Source organism: Giraffa tippelskirchi, chromosome 9 (genome assembly GCF_054371585.1).
Source record: "Giraffa tippelskirchi isolate mGirTip1 chromosome 9, T2T-mGirTip1v1.2.pri, whole genome shotgun sequence".
In the NCBI taxonomy this organism is placed as follows: domain Eukaryota; kingdom Metazoa; phylum Chordata; class Mammalia; order Artiodactyla; family Giraffidae; genus Giraffa; species Giraffa tippelskirchi.
The window spans coordinates 43597527-43620451 of NC_137283.1; the positions used below are offsets into that span (position 1 = coordinate 43597527).

The 22925-nt window shown below is 40.5% G+C and overlaps 1 protein-coding gene across 11 annotated transcripts in view; it reads left to right on the forward strand.

Annotated features, from left to right (window-relative positions):
* The window catches only part of ERC2 (ELKS/RAB6-interacting/CAST family member 2), a 957804-nt gene that overhangs the window by 726650 nt on the left and 208229 nt on the right, over positions 1-22925 (forward strand). For 9 of the 11 annotated variants that reach the window (XR_014064002.1, XR_014064001.1, XM_081524874.1 and 6 more), the window contains one exon: positions 5449-5596. Coding sequence is in view for 9 of the 11 variants with exons in the window: in XM_081524874.1 (XP_081381000.1) it covers positions 5449-5596 (148 nt within the window). In the remaining 2 variants the exon portion in view is untranslated. Of the gene's footprint in view, positions 1-5448; positions 5597-6905; positions 7035-7431; positions 7792-22925 lie in introns of those variants that run through there. The other 2 variants (XM_081524873.1, XM_081524875.1) reach the window with 1 other exon arrangement.

The following is a 22925-nucleotide window of genomic DNA, read 5'->3' on the forward strand; positions in this document are numbered from 1 at the left end:
AAACTTTTATTTAGTATTCCTTACCCTCAAAAAAACAAAAAAAGCAAAAAACCCTGACTTTGAAACTATGGTTAATGAAACTCCATAACCATGCAGAGTTAACTGATAATGGTATAATCTATTAGTTAAGATGTATCAGATTTATAAAAAGTTATTTTAAACTCATGAAGATTTTTGCTTTATAAAAACAAATGTAATGGCTCTGACAGCCTAGAATTAAGAATTTGCTTTGCCTGACATCCCTGGAAGGGTATATCTAGGAAATGGCTAGATATAACCTTAACATATTCAGAACATCTCTCCAAATATCCTAAGTATGAAATGTTCATGTTTTTCTAGTTTTGTATAATTTAAAAAAAAAAAACCTTTGCCAATTACTCTTTGATTTAAGTAGACAGGAATTACTGAATATAGATATCAATCAAGATATTTTAGGAAAAAATATAAGTTTAAGGCTAGTCTTTAAATGAGGGTTTCTGAATATGTATAATCATTGTTACATTAATTTTATTCAGAGTTCTATCATTGCATAATACTAGTACTTATAAAAAGATTTCTTAGCCAAGAGCAAACAAAAATAAAACAAACAATACAATAAGGACAAGTTTATGAAGAACAAAATTGTTATTTTGTATGGATATTAGTATAGATGAGTAGTTTTAAATACACTTTTATAAAAATGATTTTAAATTTATTTTGAGGTTTACTAATTAAGAATTATTAGATTTGAGGCTCTATTTAGTGACACCACCTGTAGAGATTTGGGAATTAATGTGTTTTTTATCAAGAGAAAACTGGAAATTAGAAATTAATTTGCTGGGACTTTTGATGTATTATAAGAAGAGCAATACATGTTAAATACATGAAAAGCCCAAGTTATAGAACTGTAGGAGAAAAGAAGTTTAGAGGGGTCATTCTTTAGGTTGATGATAGCTTTTCAGTCAGTTTAGTCACTCAGTTGTGTCTGACTCTTTGCAATCCCATGGACTGCAGCACGCCAGGCTTCCCTGTCCATCACCAACTCCCAGAGCTTGCTCAGACTCATGTCCATTGAGTTGGTGATGCCATCCAACCATCTCATCCTCTGTCATCCCCTTCTCTTCCTGCCTTCAATCTTTCCCAGCATCAGGGTCTTTTCCAATAAGTCAGTTCTTTGCATCAGATGGCCAAAGTATTGGAACTTCAGTTTCAACACCAGTCCTTCCAATGAATATTCAGGACTGATTTCCTTTAGGATAGACTGGTTGGATCTCCTTGCAATCCAAGGGACTCTCAAGAGTCTTCTCCAACACCACAGTTCAAAAGCATCAATTCTTCGGCACTCAGTTTTCTTTATGGTCCAGCTCTCACATCCATACATGACTACTGAAAAAACCCTCACTTTGACTAGACACGCCTTTGTCAGCAAACTAATGTCTCAGCTTTTTAATACGCTGTCTAGGTTGGTCATAGCTTTTCTTCCAAGGAGCAAACATCTTTTAATTTCATGGCTGCAGTGACCATTTGTAGTGATTTTGGAGCCCAAGAAAATAAAGTCTGTCACTGTTTCCATTGTTTCCCCATCTGTTGGACTAGATGCCATGATCTTAGTTTTTTGAATGCTGAGTTTTAAGCCAGCTCTTTCACTCTCTTCTTTCACTTTCATCAAGAGGTTTTTTAGTTCTTTTGCTTTCTGCCATAAGGGTGGTGTCATCTGTGTATCTGAGGTTATTGATATTTCTCTGGCAATCTTGATTCCAGCTTGTGCTTCATCTAGCCCAGCATTTCATATGATGTACTCTGCATATAAGTTAAATGAGCAGGTTAACAATATATAGCCTTAATGTACTCCTTTCCCGATTTAGAACCACTCCATTGTTCCATGTCTAGTTCTAACTGTTGCTTCTTGACCTGCATATAGATTTTCAGAAGGCAGGTCAGGTGGTCTGGTATTCCCAACTTTTGAAGAATTTTCTAGTTTGCTGTGATCGTCATCATCAAAGGTTTTGGTATAGTCAATAAAGCAGAAGTAGGTGTTTTTCTGGAACTCTTTTGCTTTTTCTATACAATTACTAACGTTATGTCATTCTGAATTTTGACCTAGAAGAGGAAAATGAATTTAAAAGGGTCATGGAATACAGGAATGAAAGTGGACATAGGGAGACTATTTAGGAGATTGTTGTAATTGTCCAAATGGGAGATGATGTAGATTGTACCAGATGTGTATGTGTGTGAAAATGTGTGTGTACACCTACCTGTGCGTAAGGAATGAGAAGGACAGGAAGAACATATGTACCTTGATGGGAAAAGAAGCAAATTTTAGGTATGCCAAATATTTGAAGCATGTACCTGCAGTTTATTTTGTGACTGAAGTGCTTCATTTACAATTTTTAAGTGTTTATTCTTACGATATTTTGTGAGAGGGAAGTATAACATAGAAAGATAAAAGCATAAGAAAAAGTAAAAACCAGCCTATCTATTTCACCACCATTAGATAATGCCTCTTAGCATTTTAGTGTTTTCCCTCTCATTTCTTTCTATGAATATGGTTTTTGTTTGGGGGATATTGTGTATACATTTGCATGTCAGGAGGTGCGAAGGGTCTGAAATTTTTCTTAATGACATGCTAACAGGCTTGCCTGCCTCTGTTTCAGGGACGCAGGCAGAGGACAAGAGACTTTTGAGTTAGAGGCCTTGGCTTTATTGCTCAAGCATTAGTATATTTATGTCAAGACCCTTTCCATTCCCCGAGTTCTTTGGAGGCAAGACAAGAGGGCCAGATGAATAGCTGTATATGTAATGGGTTGCATTGAAGGAGAGCAGCCCTGACTTCAGGGAACTTGAATCTTTTATAAGACAGGGCAGTAAGATGTCTGTCCTTTGCTCTGCAAGGAAACACTATTATACAAGGCAGCAGTATATTTAGCCTTTGATTGTAAGGGGGACACTGTGTGTATCTCTCAAGGCTATTCACTCTAAACAATCCTTGGAAACATGTGATAACGGAAGGTAGCACCTTTGCTTGTAAAATATGCAGAAATATGAGGCTCGTGGAGTCTCTCAACAAACATACGTGTTCTCATATATCATTACATTTTTTTAATCAGCATTTTAAATGGCTGCATATAGCTATAAAAGGTGAATCTTTGGGATATAGCGTAATGTACTATCAACTCCCAATTTTCCAAATAATGATCTTTTCAGTTGTTTGCATTTAAAAAGTTTCACTTGGAAATTTCTATTTGGAGCAGAGTGGCAAAAACTATTGCAATCACCTTGGATGTGTTGTAACTAAATTGGAGTAGATAGCAGTTGAGCTCTCCCTGATTTGAAGTCCATGCAGCCTCTTCACCTTGGCCTTATGTATAAATATGCAGTGGCTGTGAATGGCTGACATGTCTGTTGTCTCAAGATGTTATTCAGAAAGAGACAGGCTCTGTGAAGTTGACTATTAATGCTGTTATTTGTAGTCTAGCCTACACTAGTTTTCTTCTGGAAAGTGGAGATATTTCCCAACATTTCTGCTGCTCACATGTCTGATTGGGCCTCAGACAGAAGCTCCTACTGCCTGGCATGAGCAGGGCCCAGAAAAGTCCATACAAATCCCTGTAGTGAAAAGGAAAAGAAATCCAAGATCCAAATAATGACCATCTTGTCCAAACATCTAGAGAGGGCCTGGTCTGGTGATGGAGATTAAAGAAAGGCAAAACAGGACCATGACCAGGTTTCAGTCCTGGGGCTTGTGTGGAAAAATGTACTCAATATGGAGGCTTTCCTGGGGCTATAGGGGCTTCTAAATTATCTAGAGTATTGCTGAAGTGACACAAATGGTTGAGACAAGGCCTCCTCAGAGGAAAGGAGGACTAAATGAAACATATCAGGAGGGCCATTTCCTAGTCAGTAATAGTCTCAGAAAATTATAGGTTAAAATTTGTGACAGATGTTGACAGAAAATTGGACTATAAAATGGAAGGAAGCAACTGTAATACTTCTCTAAGTGAGCAATGATCAGCAATTAATCAGTAGTCAAAGCACTGTAATTTTTTTAAGTGAGAGGAAGAGTTTTCCAGTGGTGTCTTAAAAGTTTTTAAGAAGTGTAAACTGCACTTATTTATTTATTGAACAAACATTTTTGATACCTGCTTTATGCTCTTCTAGAAGCTGGAGAATTGGTAGTGCACAAGGCAAATGGGGTTCCAATTCATGGAGTGTCAAGTCTGGAAAACAAACAAATAGTAAATATCTTAAGATTGTTTCAAGCAGTGAACAGTTCTATGAAAACAAAAAACAGTGTAATGTGATAGACCAGTGGCTTGGGTACAAGGTGGAAGCTGAGAAGTCACCTCTAGGGAGAATGACTGGAGAGGGCTTTTTTGAGCTGAAACATGGAAGGTGCTGTTTGTGGCAAAGGCATTCCAGGCAGAGAGAATAGCGGAGGCAAAGCTTAAGAGGTGAGAACAAGTGTAATATTTTCAGGGACTGGAAAAGAGACCAGGAACAAAATGTGCAGGAGGCTAGTGACTGAGGAGGGAAAGAAAGAACAAGATGACCTCAGAGAGATGCTCAGGGCCAGTTGGTATAACCAGTTGCAGGCATCAGTAAAGGATCTGAATTTGAAGTTTAGTGGGTGATGGGATGGACTTTTCATTCAACAGAATGGTGAAATCTGGATTTATATTGTTTTAAAGATAACTTTGGTCTCTGTACCAGGGTGGCAAGTGGTTAAGCTACACAAGTAGTTGCTGGTGGGTGGGATAAGTTTGTAACAGTAAGTTAATTGAGATAGGGGATATATTTTGGTGTAAAACCTAATGAAATTGTTGATGGATTGGCTCTGAGTGAACAAGGAAGAAAGGGAGTCAAGGATAAGTTCTAATTGAGAGACTTGGGCTACTTAGTGGTTGGTGTTAAAATTACTGAGGCAAGGAAGACTGAGAAACAAGTATCTCTTGGTAGGATGGCAGGGGAGCGTTACTAATTTCATTGAAATTTGAAAGGAGAACCTAATAAATATCTCTGCATGCCGTTTTCAAAAGAAAATCTTGCATGATAAAAATAATACTTGATATTGAATTTGCTGCCCAACTTTATTGACTTGTCTTGGGGTATCTAGAACCTTACCTGGCAAATGGATGGATAGATGGATGGAAGGATTCAACAGACAGTTGAATGACTAGATGGATAAATGGGTAGATGTCTTAGGAATGTGCAGACTGACTCCCTCCATTTCTTGTATACAGCTGTGTCTGTGAAGCCATCAAAAGGTGTGTCTCAGAGGACACAGTGTGTGGGTCTCAGGGATTCTGATACAAACTACTTTGTCCATTCTTCTGAGAATCAAGGAAGCAGTTGTTTTTAATCACTGTCCATAATTCCTCCCCTTGAGACAACATGTCATGGCTCACTTCAACTATAAATGCTGATATTTTTCACCTTATAAAAATCATCACAATATCTTTATTTTACCAGACAGGAAGCACTTCTTGCAGCAATCAGTGAAAAAGATGCGAACATTGCCTTGCTGGAATTGTCTGCCTCCAAAAAGAAAAAGACACAAGAAGAAGTCATGGCCCTCAAGCGGGAAAAAGATCGACTAGTGCATCAGTTAAAGCAGCAGGTGGGACCTTTTGCATGACTGGTGTGTTTTGCTGGTTTGTGGGTTGGGAGTGCTTTCTCTGGGTTTAGTTACTCTTTTTTTTTTGCCATGTCCATCCTGTTGCTCAAGCAGGTGAAACCAGGTAGGAGGAAAATAGTCCAAAGTGCTGAAACACTTGATTGCTTTCCTGTTTTTGTGCATGTGCCTGGGCTTGTGTGGTTCTCAGCCAGCGCTGTTTTCCTTTCTTTTGTATTCACATCTTCTCCCCAGAAATACCTCTCAGCTCTCTGCCTTCCAGTGGACTTTGTATGACTTCTGACTAAATCCTAGAAAGTACTAATTAAATTCTGGGCACCTTCTTTCCCATAGAACTTCTTAACTTCTGTCTTGCTCACTTTCTGGGCCCAATAATGACTCCCATTATCTAGTTCTTTTGATTTCTTTTTCTCCGTACTTCCAACTTTGATTCTTCAATGATTTCTACCCAAACTTTCTGGCCAAGAACCATCTCCCAGCCCCTAAGCTTGGAGAGAGCCAGGCTGTGCTTGGAGACCCCTGTAGCCATTATTTAGTCAAATACTTTTTTGAACATTCGTTTGCCACATTATCCTATTTTTCCCTCATCTAGGCCACTGTGTGTCTTTTGTGTGGCTTCCTGGAAGTGGCTTAAATGGAAATGTTTATACCTAAAGCATATTGTGAAATCATCTCTGAAATCTTCAGACACGGTTTCTCCTCCATGTATATATCACCTGAGCGCTTTTGGAATCAATGGTTACAAATAGTTAGTTAGATTGCAGCTTCATTATGAAACCCACTCAGCAGAGAATGGTTCAGTGGTCTGTGGTCTCACGAGGTGGCTATCACAGCTTAGCTGGGGCCACCCATGGCTCTGAAGCTCTCTGAATGCCTGAAAAGATAAGCTCCCTCCTGTCACAATTGGGCCAACACTTTCCCTCCCCAGGCAGGAAAAGGCATCCTTTGACCCTGAACCAGAGTCTGATTTTCATGGGGCTGCCTTACTAAGAGAGTGAGTAAACAAGCACCACCATGCCTGGGTGCCCTTTCCTGCAGAGGGAGGGTCCCAGGCACTGGTGGGTGTTGGGGTCATTCCACAGAGCAGCATGCTTGCTAGTGCTGATCCCAGGAGTTAGGGGCCACTTACATCTGACCACTTCGTTTGGGGCTGTGCACCTTCTATACTAGTTTTTCCACCCACTTGGCCACGGAAAGTCAAGTTGGGGGTCCTTCTTTGCTTTCTCCTAGTTCCTTCCCTGTGCACCCTGCATCCTCCCCTCCTTCACGTAACCATTGTAGCTTTCTCCCACAGGTTTATAGACCTAGGAAACAGCCCCTGACCTTGAACATACCATGCACTTGTGATGCTAGCTACAGCCCAGATATTACGGCCAAGTACCATGGGTCCAGCTACGATGCGTACATGATCCAAAGATCTCAGGTCAGTCAGCTGCTGAGGAGACACTCACCCCCGCCATTGGGGTTGGGGGTGCATAAGAGCTATATCACATCTTGACCTTCAACTCTTCTGATGATTTCCAGTATTCATTGGCCATAGAGTCTAGAACCATAGATGAGAGCACTACATCTTGATTTGTAATGCAATTGCATTTATTATGTATTTGCCAATGGTTCTAGTATTGATGGCCACCTTATAGGTCCAGCTCTTCTGAAACAGGCTGCACTGCTATAACAACAAGATTGGCAGAGGGCTTACCATCAGGCTCCTTGAATTACATTTATCTTTTTGTCTCTTAGATACTTTCCTCCCCAAATCTCCCTATACTCTTCCCAGTAAGGAATTTTTTTAAGGCTTTTTTTTTTTTTTTCTTTCTCAGCATCATGAAAATGCACTCCTGGATTCCAGGAAGGATTGAGTGCAGCCCTTCAATCTGCTCCTGGGAAACTGTACAAAGCCTTCATTATTCACGACAGGCTTGGTTTTGGGTATCATGGGGCACATTTGGGAAACCCCAGCCATGCACAGTTAGCCTCCCGCCTGGGCTAAAAGCAGGGTCTGAAGGACTGTTGTGGAAAAAGAAGCAGCAAAGGAGGAGGATGGGCTTCTTTCCCTGACTTAGGTTTGAAATTCTTCCCCACACCCTACTGGCCACAGAGCAAGAAAGAATGTCAATTTATGTATCCTTGTTGCAGATGATAATGAGTCTGAAAATAATAGTGATTGGCTTATAAAAGCATGCCATTTTTATTGAGAGTTTACTTTGTGCCAGGAAGGGAATCCAGTGTCCCTGGGGGACTTACTCTGTCCCACCGTCCTCACAGCAGCCCTGTGATATGTCAAGATTACCTGCTCTTTCTGGGGTCTGTAGCTGAGACTCAGAGTACAGAATAACCCGCCCAACATACAGAGCTTGTAAGTGATAGAGCTCAGGTTTCATATAGCCCGTCTGAGTCCACATATACCCCGCCATGTTTAGGAGGCAATTCAGAGTTGCAAGCAGATGGATATTCCAGAAATTCTGAGGTCCTTTTATCTTTGTATACCTAAAGTAGACGCCAGAAACCCATTTGAGAATGGTCTCCAGCCAGCCATTCATAAAGACTAGTTCTGCCTAGAGCTCTTAGGCTTAGGATGTTTGATCACATAATGACTGCTAGTACTTTTAAACTCCCATCATGTGCCAGGTGTGGGTCAAAGGGCTTTATATACATTAACTCATCAACTCCCACCAAAGAGGAAGAGCTAATGCTCTTACAGAGAAGGAGCCAAAGGTCCAGAGAGGCTGGATGTGCTGCTCAGGCTTCGTAGGTGGACACACCATGATGCTTGAACAGACGTCTGTGCCACACAGACAGCCTTAAGTGGATTTTGCATTTGGCATCTGCAGTTTCACTGCATAGGTTAAATTTTGATTCCAGCACTTGTTAGCTGAGTGATCATGAGCAAAATACTGAACCTCCTTGAGCTTCAGTTTCCTCATCTGTAAATTGGGCTAATACATGATTCAGAGGGTCGTTAGTGAGGTATAATGTATATAAAGTGATTTGCACATGCCTGGTAGACAAATGTTCCAAATATGTGTGAGCTGCCATTACTACTACTGCTACTACTAATAGATTTTATCACTACCAGCCCTCAGAGATAGTTTGATTTTTATTTCATCTTTGTTGTTTTTCACATACATTGTAGTCACAGCTCATTGAGAACATACTGTTGAACCATGAGAGATAGAGCAGACAATTGTTGGCACTAAAGCCTTCCTGGTCCCCATACCCCTAAAACCCAAGCACTTGGGGAGTCGTGAACAGATGTGTTAGGAGTTGTAGACCCCAGTTCCCAACCTGCACTGAACAGGCCCACAACACTTATTAAATTTGTTTGGTTTGTGTATGCATCCCTCATAGATATCAGTCAGAGAGGACATCCCAGGGACAGTGAGTCCCAGATCTCGCTTGTCATCACCCACATAATTGACCTGAGATACGCAGGCCAATGGGAGGGAAAGATCATGGGTCTGGGGATTTTGAGGCAGGTGGGCGCATGAGAGGTATTACCCTATTCAGGCTGCCTTTTGAGCTCATCCCATGCAAGACTCTGCCCATAGCAGTCTCAGTGACTGAACATGAGTAGCTCATTCAACAATCCCCTAACTATTGCACTTTGCCAAGCATATAGTGGGCACCAAATAAATATTGTTTTGTGTGAATAATTGCATGATTTCCACAAGCCAGGTCTATACCAAGTGTTTTCTGTACACATAGTTTACAAACATTATCTCACCTTTTCCTCATAAGCAACCAACTACCCAGTGCATTGCATACTCATGTCCATTGAGTTGGTGATGCCATCCAACCATCTCGTCCCCTTCTCCTCCTGCCTTCATCTTTCCCAGCATCAGGGTCTTTTCCAAGGAGTCAGTTCTTCGCATCAAGCGGCCAAAGTGTTGGAGTTTCAGCTTCAGCATCAGTCCTCCCAATGAATATTTTAAAGGTACATCCTACAATATGCTCATCACGCTCTAGCTCTCACTGCTGAAAATTCTTCCCTGGCTTCCCTTGCTGGTGGGATAAAGACAAATTCAAACCAACATGCTATCTGCCTTATACATGCAATTCCCTCTGCCTGGAACACATTTTCTTCTTTTCCTCACCTAGTTAACACCTACTGGTTCAATTCAGTCTCAGTCCAACATCACCTTTTCAGGGAGGCCTTATGGGACTTTCTCGATTGGGTCAAATCCCCAATTTGGCACTCTTCTAGCACATGTACATCATTTAATTGCACTGGAACAGATGCAGTTTTTGCATTTGTTTTGGTGATTACTTGGATAGAAACTATCTGTCCTGCTAGTTAATGAACTCCATGAGGACTGTGAATGTGACCTCATGACTCTTTTTTCCTTACAGTTGCTAACATTTGCTGGTAGGCATACAGTGAATGTTTGTTGACTGTATAAATGAATGGATGAGTGAATTGCTAGAGCAGCTTATTAAAAGAAGAGACTTCCTTGATCAGTCATGACTTTAGACAAAATTGAGCCTCTTAATTCTGCCTGTAATATTCCAGGAAGCCACTATCGGAGTTGGTAAAAAGACATGGAGACTTGTTTGCTGAAAGATGACCACAGAACTGGTGCTGTGTTCTTTCTTGTCATGTTGCAAGACACTTTGCAGAGATGACTTTTTACCACACTTGAATTTTTGCAAGACTGTCTATTTTGAACCCTTCAGATGTCTTCCAGTTTTGGAGGTTTTTTGTTTTTTTTAAATTAAATGTCACTGAGTTTCTAGATATGGCAGAGATGACTTTCCGTTATGAAAGGAGTCCCTCCATTTCTTTCCGGAAAATGTCTGAGCTTCTTATAAATTAATTTGCCCAGGAATACCTAAACTCCCTTTAAACACCTTTCAAAAGAGCCAGAGAAGGTGATATGAAACAAGTTAAGAAATTCCAGCTATGTTTAACCACGAAAGAATCTTTATGACACTCTTCGGGTTTTGACATTTGAGTTGATTCTAGGCTGGACACCTTTATGTAGGTGAGAACAGTACAAATTAACTATCTGTAACTTGTTGCTTACAGAAAGATATAAGGGATTAATCATAGTTTGGTAGTAGACATATAAGTCTATCTGACTTTTGTATTCTTCCCAATTCCATTTCTTTGCAAGTACACACCTCTGACACTTACTCCATCTCTCTTAAAAAAAAAATCTGCCTTCCAGATTTTTGCCATTTGAGGAGAGGGATTTAACTAGGAATTCATTAAGGTTTTTTATTTTTATTTTGTATTTTTGTTCTTCCTCTAAGGATGCTAGTTCTAAAAATACTAAAATTTACAATCTTTACTTCTTTTGTGTCTTGTATCCAATCCCCCCAACTCTTTTCCTCCACCCTTGAAGAAAGGATTGACATCAAAATAATTAATTCTGAAATCATTGGATTTTCCTGCTGCTAAAGGGTTTTTGAAGAAAGCTTAAAACTAAGTCTTACCCCCTAAGCCTTATTCCCAGATGCTCCCTTGTGTGCTGAAGTAGTGAAATGCACATCCTTGATGAAAATGCCCTTTTTAAAATGAGGGCCAGATACTATTGTTCAGTTAAAATTAGAACCAGCTTATTTCTCAGAGCCAGTTAGAATACTTTTGTGATCAGAGATAAATTGTGCTTGGTTTTCTTTTCCCCTTCCTACTAGCTCTGGGTGTTGCTTTTGGTTACCAGAAAACACACTGGTCAGTTGGGAGCAGGAAGGTATTAAGACCAGGAGACTAGTCCACTGATTCTCTGTATTGCCCTCCAGAGCTTGCAGAGAAGAGAAGTCCTATATCCAGGTTAACATTCTGGACCCTGTGCAGGTCTACACAGTATAACTGATTTGGGTAGGGCCTACCTCTCCTCTTTAGTGGCCAGACCATCACAGGATTGTCTCCAAGAATTAGCCAGACGATTAGCCACTCCAAGAGTGGGAGAAGGCAGATGCTGCCGCAGAAAGTGTTCAGGAAAGCTGGTTCTAAGGATGAGATTCCAGCCAAAATTGGATCTCGCCACAGGTAGAAGCGTCCTGTCAAGAAAAACAAGAATCACCCGAGTGGAGTGGTTCACCAGGCATTTCTTTCTCTCTCTGCTGGGGGCCGCGTGTGGTTGTGCTCCCATTTACACTTCCATTACATGGGATGCAGATGACTTTTAATTACGCTTTATGGTTTGGGAGGTGAGCACAATTGAACAGCGGTGAAGGAACTCCATGCAGTGGGGTTCCCATAGCCTCATGTTGTGGTTGGACAAGTGCCAGAAAGCTTGATGTGATCCCAACATTGTAATGCATCACAGACTTGCCCTAGATCAAATTGCTGAAATGCAAATGCATTGGTTTTTACTGTAGACTCACTTTGGGTTAAGCTGTTCATGTCCCACTGGTAGAATCTGGCCACATCTCTATTTATCATTGACTTCAGTGCCAAGTGTCTTTACAGTTTGTTCTGGAGAACCCCTTTTAAAAAAAAAGAAAGAAATACTCATTCTCTTCTCAGCAGGCCAAGGGCAGGGCATTCTCACAGAGGTAAAACTTTAAGTTCTTGATATTACTGAAAACACTTTACTCTTAGTGTCCCAGTGATTGGTCAGGGCACTGGTCTGCTCTTAGCCTGGAGACATTTTTAACTCTAAGCAGCTGGTGCCTCAATCTCAATACTCAGGGAATGCACTTGGTTTGCTAGTTGCATCACAAACTAGCACTCAAAGACTGTGGAGGCTAGGTGTTTTCTCTGTGATTCCATATGTTTCTCTAATCTTTGTTAGAAATGCACCTTCCAAAACCATCAGGCTGACTCTGGTGGACCACTTTCTCAGTCTCACATTTGAAGGAAGCCATGTTTTAAAAACTGTTTTAGTTCTCTTCCCTAAACATTCATGGAGGTACTGTGTGGAGCACTATTGGGCTATAGAAGGAGATGTTGATACTGACTTTGTCCTTGAGCCTTGGGTTTTTATCATCTCTACCACCAGTAAGATATTAGCTCATAAAACAGATGACAGAGCACATTGCTTTTTTTTTTTTTAATGCAGAAGCATTACCAATGTTTAAAAATCTTTGCTTGCTTGAGGGAACAGGAAATGACATCACGCAGAAGTAGGAGTTCCTGTGAATTTTATGATTGGCAATTCACAGCCTAACTTTTGTGACAAATGCCTATCTACCAATGATACTTTATGTTTTCAAGTATCCAAGTATCAAGTATCCAAGTATCTAGTCTTAGAAAAGCATATTCTTTGCTTTTGGAATATACCTTTTAAGAAGAAAAACTTGAAAAGACCAACTTTACCCCTTCATTCCCCCACTTTTAGAAATACAGAAAGGGAGAGATGGGGCTGACTTGTAAGTTTTAGAGTGATTTGCCAGCTTTCTTTCAGTAATTTGAAGCACCCCCGTAGTATCTAGCTGTTGGCAGAGTACATCAGAATAACAGGCTTAGCTGAAGGTGACCAAAACAGAGAAGTATACAAATGCCAAGAAGATCTCTCACGTGCTTTTTCTTTTTTTTTATTCAAATTTCACATCTGTGCTCTATTTTTAAACATTTATTCTTTAAGTGATAACGCATGTTTTACCAAGCCTCTTATTGGATTAGACATGTTTGAAATCCCCTCAACTTTAACCTGTTCATTACTGCCTTCAAGAACATTCAGATCTCCCACCAAAGCAGAGAGTATATATGCGGAAATTTTCCAAGATGTCAGCCACTGGGGAGCCATTGTGTTCTGGGGAGGGAGGGATCCAGTGGTTGTGCTGTGTAGATTTGGGGGTATCTTAGGCTGATGTTGCTTTAAGAGGAATCGAGTGTGGGTGTAATATGTGCACCATTTTTCTTCATTGTGATAGTTTTTTGTTGTTGTTCACATTTTAGAGTAGGAGGAGCTAACAGTTTTTGAGCTCTTATTGTATACGTGAAACTAGGCTAGGAATTCTAAATATATTATCTCATTTAATTCTCACAACAACTCTGAAAACCAGGTGTTATAAATTCCATTTTGGAGATGAGGAAACTATGGTATAGGAACCGGGCAAAGATGCCACAGTTTGTGAGGGGTCTCATTCCAAGACTTGCATGGTCTTCCCAGCAGATGTCCCCAACTTGGTGTGATACCTCTTCAGTCATAAACCCCCTGACCTGGGGCTGAAAAGGAGCATAGAATACAGGCTTTATTCTATGACCCTGAGCACCACTCCCAGCACCTCCCGCTGCCCCAGCCAGCTCCCGCCTTGACCCTGGGGTCACATGTACAGGCTGGGGAGAGGGACTTATCTCATCCTGCATCATCAGGCTTATCCGCTGCCAAGGGAGAGGGGGCTGCGGGCTTGATCAAGTGTGTTGCATTTTCTGCTTTCCCACATGAATTGTTGACATTTGCCTCTTGGAGCCTTTGTGTTTCATTCTCAAGATTTCTGCTTGAAAGCCTTTTTCTTCTTCAGTTTTCTGGTTTCTTCTTCATCATTTAACATATAAAAACAGGCTTCTCCTGATCCCTTTTTGTCTCTCCCTTCTTTCCCTCCTCTCATCCTATAATTAAAAGTCCTTTCAGGTTGTCTTCACCTTATCATCTCACATGAATTGAAAAAAGATCCGACTTCCTGCCCTTGTGTCTTCCTGATGCTGAATTTCAAAAATGAAAGAAAAGTCCTTCCCCTGGCCCTCTTTTTGCTTCATACTACCCCTTGAATAACTGTGCTTAAATTAGACTGATTTTGTCATTGATCAGCATTGTTGCATGGACTGAGTTTACCATTTCCTGACTTCAGAATTTTTTTTTTTTTTGCTTTATCAAGTAATAATAGGAAAAGGATTTTCACTTTGCTCTCTTCTGATTACAGAAAGACAATTATTAAACTCAGAATTTAAAATTTCCAGTAGTTTCTCTTTACTCTCACTTAATTGCATATTCTTTTGGGGAAATGTCACTTTCTTTTCTTTTATTCTCTGCAACTTGCAGAGATAAAAGTTCCAGAATCCCTCATATTTTCTGTTTTTTTTTTTTAATGTAGCACTATATTATTAATAAGAAATCATAAGGATTTAATTTTGTAACTATCCCTATAATGTAAATGATACTTTTCAAAGTTGAAAACACATAAATACATGTTTTATTGTAAAGATAATATATGCTCACTGTAGAAACTTAGAAAAGTGTAAATAAAAAACTAAGATCACCCGTAATCCCGCCACTCAGAAATAACTGTCATTAAGATTTATAGTTTCCTTCATTCCATTGTCTACATGCATATTTGAACAAAGACATGACATACTATGTAATAGAGGTTTTTTAGCCTTATAAATGTTTAATGTTGTGTGCATTTTCCCATGTCCTTAAAAGCCTTCAAACACATATATCTTGGTTCTATGATTTCCATCATTGCCGTAATTAATTTTATCATTCTCTTGTTAGCCTCTCAATCGTTTCTAGTTTTTCACTATTAAAACCACACTTGGTGAACATTTCAATACATGAATCTTTTTTTTTTTCATGTTATTTTCCTTAAGATTAATGACCCAAAGTTGAAATACTGAAGTCATGGGTATTCTAAAGATTTTAAAAAATTAAACAATAGCTCTCATCAGCAAAGCAGTTGACATTTAAAATTTTTTACATAAATGTCAACTGTTTAAATTTGTCTCTAACATGCCAGTTATAGATTTGGGAAAGAATATTCTAATACACTATTCTAGTACAAGTGATAGATAAACTTAGAGAGCAAGAAGCCGAGGAAGACTTTTATGACTTTAGGGGAATAGTTATGAGGGAAAAAAAATGGGCAGTTCATTCAACAACTCTTTATTGAGCATCAGCTATATGCCAGATACTCTTTGGGGCACTGAGGATACCAGGGAACAAAGCAAAAATCCCTGCCCTGGGGGAAACTTGTATTCTAGTGGAGGACACAACTAAGAAACAAAATAAAGACATTGAATCTATAGCATGTTAAATGGCAACAAATGCTATGAAGAAAAATGAAGATGATGTTCTGATGTTCTTTGAGGTGTGGGGGTGCTTTTGAATAGGGCATCCTCAAGATGCCTCCTTGAGAAAGGGATAGGTGGGCAAAGACTTGCCGGAAGGTGGAGCACTGCTGGGGAGAGAGTGGTCAATGGGGATGAAGAGCAGCCTGGAGAGTTGGAATCTGTTCTTCTCAAGTCAGATCCCAAGTGCAGTTGCTGAGTTGACAAGGTGGGGGAGCCAGAACCCCACAACTCCAGTGTTTAGATGAGATTAATTTTTTAAAAATGAGCACACAACAACCACAATCCTATTCCGTTATCTTTACCCTGATGTGGCCATTGGGAAATGCCCATTGGCCACAGCCAGCAAATCTTTATTGAGATGATCTTTGCAACAGTTTGAGAATGAAATTGTGCAAGGAAGTTACAGGTTCAGGTTGGACAGAGAGGTGATCCATTTCAGAAAACAATGATGATTCACTGGTCAACAGTGATGTCTCAGAGGGTCTCAGTCCAGAGTGGTTCTTACGCCCCAGAAACATCTGATTAACTGATCATCTTGAAGCTGGTTTGTTTTCTTTCTCTCATGGCCCAGCACTCCTGGAATTATAAACCCAGCTCAGAAGCCACCCAGAAACCCTACTACTTTGGGCTGCCTTGGGTGTGCCAAAGCCTCTTTGGCTGCTAGGGTGTGAAGCTGCGTGTGGGTCACGAGGCAGGCAAGCAGAGTTTCTCTTGTCAGTCTTCTTGGGTGTGGGGGCCCAATACTCTCTAAGATGTCTGACTCCAGCAGCTATCTAGAAAATATAATGTTGAATCTTTAATCTGTAAACAAAATAAGGGAACCCACCTTACCAGAAAACCCTGGCAGGTGATAGAAGGTGATCCTTCTGAGAATGAACCTGAGGTTCAGAGTTCCAGCCCTGCTCTGACCCCAAACACACTAAGAAACCTCAGGCAGCTCCTTTTGTTTCTCTCTCACAGGCTCAGCTTCCCCATCTGTGAGGTGAAGGGATTAAACTAAGAGACATCTTAGTTCTTTGCAGTTTTGAAAGTCAGAAACTATTCCAGTGCATTCATCCATAGAGTACACTGAGTACTTGATCTACACCAATGACTTTGAAGATGCCCAAGCAAGTCACAGTATTTACTTTGATGGAGCTTGCAGTTGAGTAGAGGAAATATATTGTTCAGTAAGATATTAATGAAGCTATTATTTCTTGAAATTATATTCTAGGCATAGCATTATACTTTTGTTGTTTCATTACAATCCTCACAAAAGCTCAAGGAGGTAATACCATCATGATCCTTGCTATGCAAATGGGGAAACCAACTCAGAATTAGTGAGTGAACCTGACTTTAGGGTAACACTTTGAACCCCTTTGTTTTCTACTGTCATGCAGTTGCCATATTTCCCACCAGGGAATGTTTAAGAACTCAAGGTTTCAAGGATGATAGAGAAGAAGGAAGGCTCTGAATTTTGCTCATTTGACTTGTGTGGTCCTGAGTCATCTTCATTACTAGTTGTATGATGGTGAGGAGGTCAACTTACTTGCCTGTGAAATGGGTATGTACTTTGCTGTCTAACTCACAGAGAAGCCTTATCACAAAGCATTTTCTCTGGGGTACGGTCTTTAAAAACCTTGAGGGCTATACAGATGTACAGGATGTTGATCTCAGTTCTGAGGTGCAAAGACAGGGCTATGTTTTTCTTCCCCACAGAGTAGCACTATGCTTTGAGGAATGATGGTCCCAAACAGTCTCTAGTGACAATCCATTGACACAAACCCACTCCGCATGACTTATTCCCTTGACCAAAGAAAAAAGAACTTGAGTGACAATGCTCATAAATAGGCCCCTGTCTTCTGCTTTTCTGGGAGCCAGACCGTGATTTATCCTTGCAGAAAAATAAATAGTGCAGAAGGTGCAAACATTGCTTTGAAAGAACCCAGTTCAGTGTGGGTTCAGACATCTTCCTTCCAGGAAAACGTATCCAGACCTCCCAGCCCCGGTCTTGCTTGTCCAGGCTCCAGGGAGGTCTGCTGGGGCCAGGGTCTTCTGAGGCATCTTGAGATGTGGTCGGGCTTCCAGGGAGAGCCTCTGTGTTTCTAAGCTTTCTAGTGATGCAATCCTTGGTGAGGCACAGAAACAAAAAACTGATATTTTGGACGGGTAAGAGCCATCTCTGGGGGATTATATTTTATGAACCAAAGACAACAGTGTTACTGATTTATCTTAATAGCAGATACTATGAGCAAATGTCCCAGTTGCCTCTTTGTGCTTTTGGCAAGTATGGATGAGAAATGGAATGGAGCAGACCCAGTCAGAGCTGGCTAGCCCAAAGTGCAGAAGTCTTAATCTTCCTCCCTCCAAATATGTAACTTAGAAATGTTTCCAGAGTTTTTCAAGTTGCAGGTGGTCACCCAGCTCTGACAAGAGGCATGGCGGGTTCCATCACCAAGTTTTCTGCTTCCAAAACAATTATCTTGGGCTTGAAGGGAAAAAGATGCCTGAATCTTCCCTAGGTAGTTAATTCTTTGAGCTCAGTTACCATGTTCTGGTTCTAAAGATACTATTTATATATAAAGAAACCTTCTTTTATCAAGTGACGAACCCTCCTGCTTGTTATAAACGTGATTGGGATTCTCGGAGGACACTGCAGGACTAGTCTGCATATCCTCCTCTATCATGCTGAACCCAGCGCCTTAGAAGTTGAAGTATAAATTATGTCAAAATCATGTTCATTGTTGTAACGTTTACTAATCCTTATTAGATATGGATAAATTCTCATGGCTTAATTTGGCATGTTGAGCCAGTTGTTCAGATTGTCTTTGGGGACTGGAAAGGAAATGCACAACTTTAGTGTAATTTTTCTTTTGTTTCTTTAGAATGGGACATAATTTTTTATTGTTAGCTGGTGGAAACTTTGGTGAATTGTGGCCAACTGTGGCTCACCCCCACAGGAAGAAAGCATCAAACTTTAGCTGAGAACATATTCTTTGAAACAAACCAGAATATTTGATTTTTAAAATATCTTCCCACTTTAAAAACATGCTGTCCAATAAATATTAATGTTCTGACCCAGACCAAGAGAACTGAGGAAGTAGAAAGCTACAGTTTCTCTCTGAGGAAAATTTTAGAGTGATGTGTGATGCTTTAGTCTAATAACTCCACTGAGCATGGAAATAGTCTGTAAGGATGCAGGTACAGCCACAAGAGTTCACAGAGCATCCTTCTCACCCTCGGTTCTTAATTTATCCAGCGCGGAAGGAGCTAGGTGTTGGCTAAATAGCAGACATTTCGCGTCCCTTTACCAGGTCACCTTAGGCACATCCTGTCACTTGACTTCCATTTCTGGAATTTGGTAAAAAAATACACTTGATAAAAGTTCTCCCTTTTGGCTACCAGTTTCATATTGAAAATCATTGTTGAATATTTTAAATTGCTTACATTAAAATCTACTGTCCTTTTTTTTTTTTTTTTTTAGCATCTCACATAGTTTGGTGGTCACTCAAGCATGCTCAGTAATCACATTCAGGGGACTCAAATCTTGTCAATTGTGTTTGACCAAGTTTGAGGGGTTACTAAATCAGTTGATATTATAGCTGCAAGATTATTTAAGTGAGATTCTTGTTCTGTTCATAATTACAGGTTTGTTTTAACAGATCTGTTCTGCAAAGTTTTATGAGCAGGAATTTTCTTGGGCAAATCCACCATGATTCTCAGTGGGGTTAGAGTAGGCAATTTTTGGCCTCTAGGGTAGTTGTTCAAATGAGCGGTCATTAAAAAGCCCAGTTCTGTCCTCCTAGCAACAACCATTTTTCAGCTTCTGCTGAGAGCAGGGTCCAAAATTACCCTATCTCCTTATGAAATTCTGTTGAAAAATGTTAGTCCCTGTGCACTGTGCACAAAAGCCAAATTACTTTTGGAATGCTCTGTGGAACTCTGGGAATTCAGATAGGAATCAAGGAAACAGCACAACATCTTTTCTCCTCCTTTGCTCAATCTGTTGATTGATTTGTAGGCAATGATTCTCCTTACCTTGAACCCTCTGAAGCAGTCTTGGGTCTAACTTCTACTGCTTTTTGTTCATTCCTTTATTTGTTTGTTTTTATAAGCATTCCATCTCCTTTCCAAACTCAGAGAATACAAAGAAAAGTTCTGGGAAAGCAGAGGGTTCATTCTCCATTGAAAGCAGTATTCTTCTAATAATTTGCCAGGATGATAAGATGTTTCTCAGATCTTTTACATTGCTGAAATGTAAAATCAAAGAAACCAAACAAAAACCACACACTTATTCAGGGACAAAGTCAGAATATGCTCATGCTGGTTTTTATACTCAACACTGCCAAGATCTTTACGGCTTGTGAGCTTCCCAAGCCTTCACAGAAGCATCCCTGGAGAAGTGAGAAAACTTGGAAAAGAGGAAGAAAGGATTCTTTCCTGATTATTCTTCAGCAGTACCATACTGAGAACATACAGTGAAAAGTACTGGACCTTTTCTAAGTTATTCCCAACTTGTAACTTCCACAAGTCTTAATGCTGTGTCCCATAGTCTGATAGATAAGGAAGATCACAAATTAGAGTAGAAAATTAAAGGAATTTCTGGTTCTCTGTAATGTTTCTGACTGTCTCAGGCTTAATTCTCAAAAGCAATTTGTGTCTTAAAGTTTAAAATAGTTATATTAATCGGAGCAGCGGTTTCTAACCCCAGCTATCTTTGACATGAAGTTTTGAGATTCTTCCTCACCTTCACCAAATACCAACCAGAGGGCCAGCCCAGTGACCTCCACATCAGAATCCCAGAGGAGGGACACCAAAAGCTGATGGGGTCTGACTGACAGATCAGCAGTTGGGACATATTGAGCTACTAAAGGAAATCAGCAACCCTCACCCCCTGAAGGTGGGAATCCTTGGGTCACCAAACACTTGCTCTCTGTATATGTATAGATAACCCTACAAATTTGGGTACTGTAAGCGTTAACTGAATGATAAGGTCTGGGATGGCTTTTGGCTGCAGTTGTGACCAAAGGAGGTGGAACGAGGGGCTGGTGCAGGAGTGAGGGTGGGAGTGGACACAAGCCTGTCAGCACAGGGCACACAACGATAAGCGAGACAGTTGATCAACAGGGTTTACTGAGCACAGAGAGAATCTGAGCCTGGTTCCAGACATTCCAGGGCTGTAAAAAGAAATCAGAAGCCACAGACTGAACTCAAGTGCCTAGAGCACCTTTCATGATATCTAGCAGCCTAGCCTGATGATGCCATTTGCACAGAATCAGGGAAGTTGAATAACTTGCTGGTAGTTGAACAGCGATCAAGTGACTTAAATTTGACCATGTGACCCAAGCCTTCTAACTCCACTTCTAGTTTTCTTTACTCTGCAGGATACTTCCAGTTGTGGAAACTGTATTAATGGGATACTTTTGAGCCTGGCTGTGATGGAGGATAGAAGATCTGGTTTTATAGGGAGGAGTTGCTCCTGACAAGGGAAGCACCAGGGTAGAGATGAATCCATGTGGACATGGGATCAGAGACAGAGCATCCTTGGGGAGAGTTCTCTGGAGGAAGCTGGTCACTTGCTCAGGAGGAAAGGGAGAGGCTGGCCCTGCCCAGCAAGTGAACTGTTTCTATCTGATGCACAGGATGGTAGGGAACTGCTGTGTATTCTGCAGGGAGAGTAAAATATGAGAACTGTCAACATGAAGCAAGTTTGAAACCAGTATTTTTTATTAATGATAAAATGGCTTCTGAGATGAGACTGCTGGGTCACTCTTGCCAATGAGGTGTTGCCCTGCTTATGATGAACCTTGGGCACCTCCCAGGCCATGGTCTTGTTGTCTGCACACTTAAGAGTCATTGGTCAGTAATGATTTGAGTCTTTCATCAATGTGTCCTCACCCTTACTATATTAAGGGTAAAATAGTAGCATACTTCAATTATACAGCCTATGAGGCATGGAAATTTGGGTCTGTAAAATTTCAGGACCTGAGAGAAGATCTTTGGGCTGTTAATCTTAATATTCCAGAACTAAGGACCTTATTTTGTTACCAGTTCTCATCTCAAGTTTGTTCCTAAATGATCATTATGGTGCATGATTCTTTTCATAGTTTATTTCCCAAAATAGGAGGGAAAAGAAGAGAGGGAGATAGATGGATGGAGAGTGGGGAGGGGAGAGAGAGAGAAGCAGCCTACCGTTTGATTTTGGGTGCTGTTTTTTGTTGTTGTCGATTGAGTAGGACTTGGCCTGAAATGTCATCTGGCACATGCTATTTCTGAGCCATAATTATGCTTTTTAACCCACTCCTTTATGTCTGGGTCCTTAATATCCAAGCTCCTATATAATTATCAAGTTCAGTGTTTGGGAATGAGACAAATATTTTTTGCATGACTTTGGCCTATACATTACTGCAGTGCCGTGTTATTACAAGATAGTTCCTAAACTCCGAGCCGAACTATTAACTCTCTCAACTTGAAAAGACACAGCAAAGAGATCCTTCCAATCTTTGGCCCCTGATGCGAAACTCAGATGGACACTGACTTGATCCAGCTGAGGATACTAAGGCTCTTGGGGGGGATTTGAACTTGGCTGTATTGTGTTGGTCCTGAGTCGGATGCGGACTTGGGAGCCCTTCCTTTTCCATCCAGCTGTATTATGTAGCTGTGACAGGGACATTCACTGCAATTGTGAAGGACATTCATTCTTAAGTATTTGACAGGGGCCAGGTTTGCTCACTGTCTCTCCAAGTTTGCTGTGCTAGTTTGCTAGACTAGCGAGAGATTGGTTAAGAGTGATCAGAATTTTAGAGGATCAGGTTGAACAGAGGGGAGCTGTGGCCAACAGGCAGGGCTCCCTTAACTCCTGGACTGTTTTTTGAAGTTCTCCCAAATAGAAGCCGGCAGGAGTCTAAGTTCTCCAAGGTCAGTCTCAGGAATTTCTTCGCCTGTACAAAAATTATTTCAGTACCATTCCCCCTTAATCTGAGAAACAGCCTATATATCAGCATTTGTGTGTGTATATGTAGCACAGAAAGCTTTCTTATTCTTTTATTTATTATTTCCTGTCATTTATTAAACATTCAAATAATAATAGAAAGAAATAAAGGAGGATGTCAACTGTCTGAAATCCAAGCATCTAGCAGTGTTTTGTGCTCATCTTTTTGGACTTTTCTCACACATGCGTGTATGTATGTGTATATCCATATACACACACACATATATGAACATGTTTCACTACCCGCTTCACCATCCATTCAAATATATGTTGTGATACTCTTTCCTTCTGATGAATATAAACATACGTGACTCTTGAATTGCTAATAAATATTCTATTATATGCATAATGAATATTCAGTAATTTGTTTTAAAAAAATCTGATAC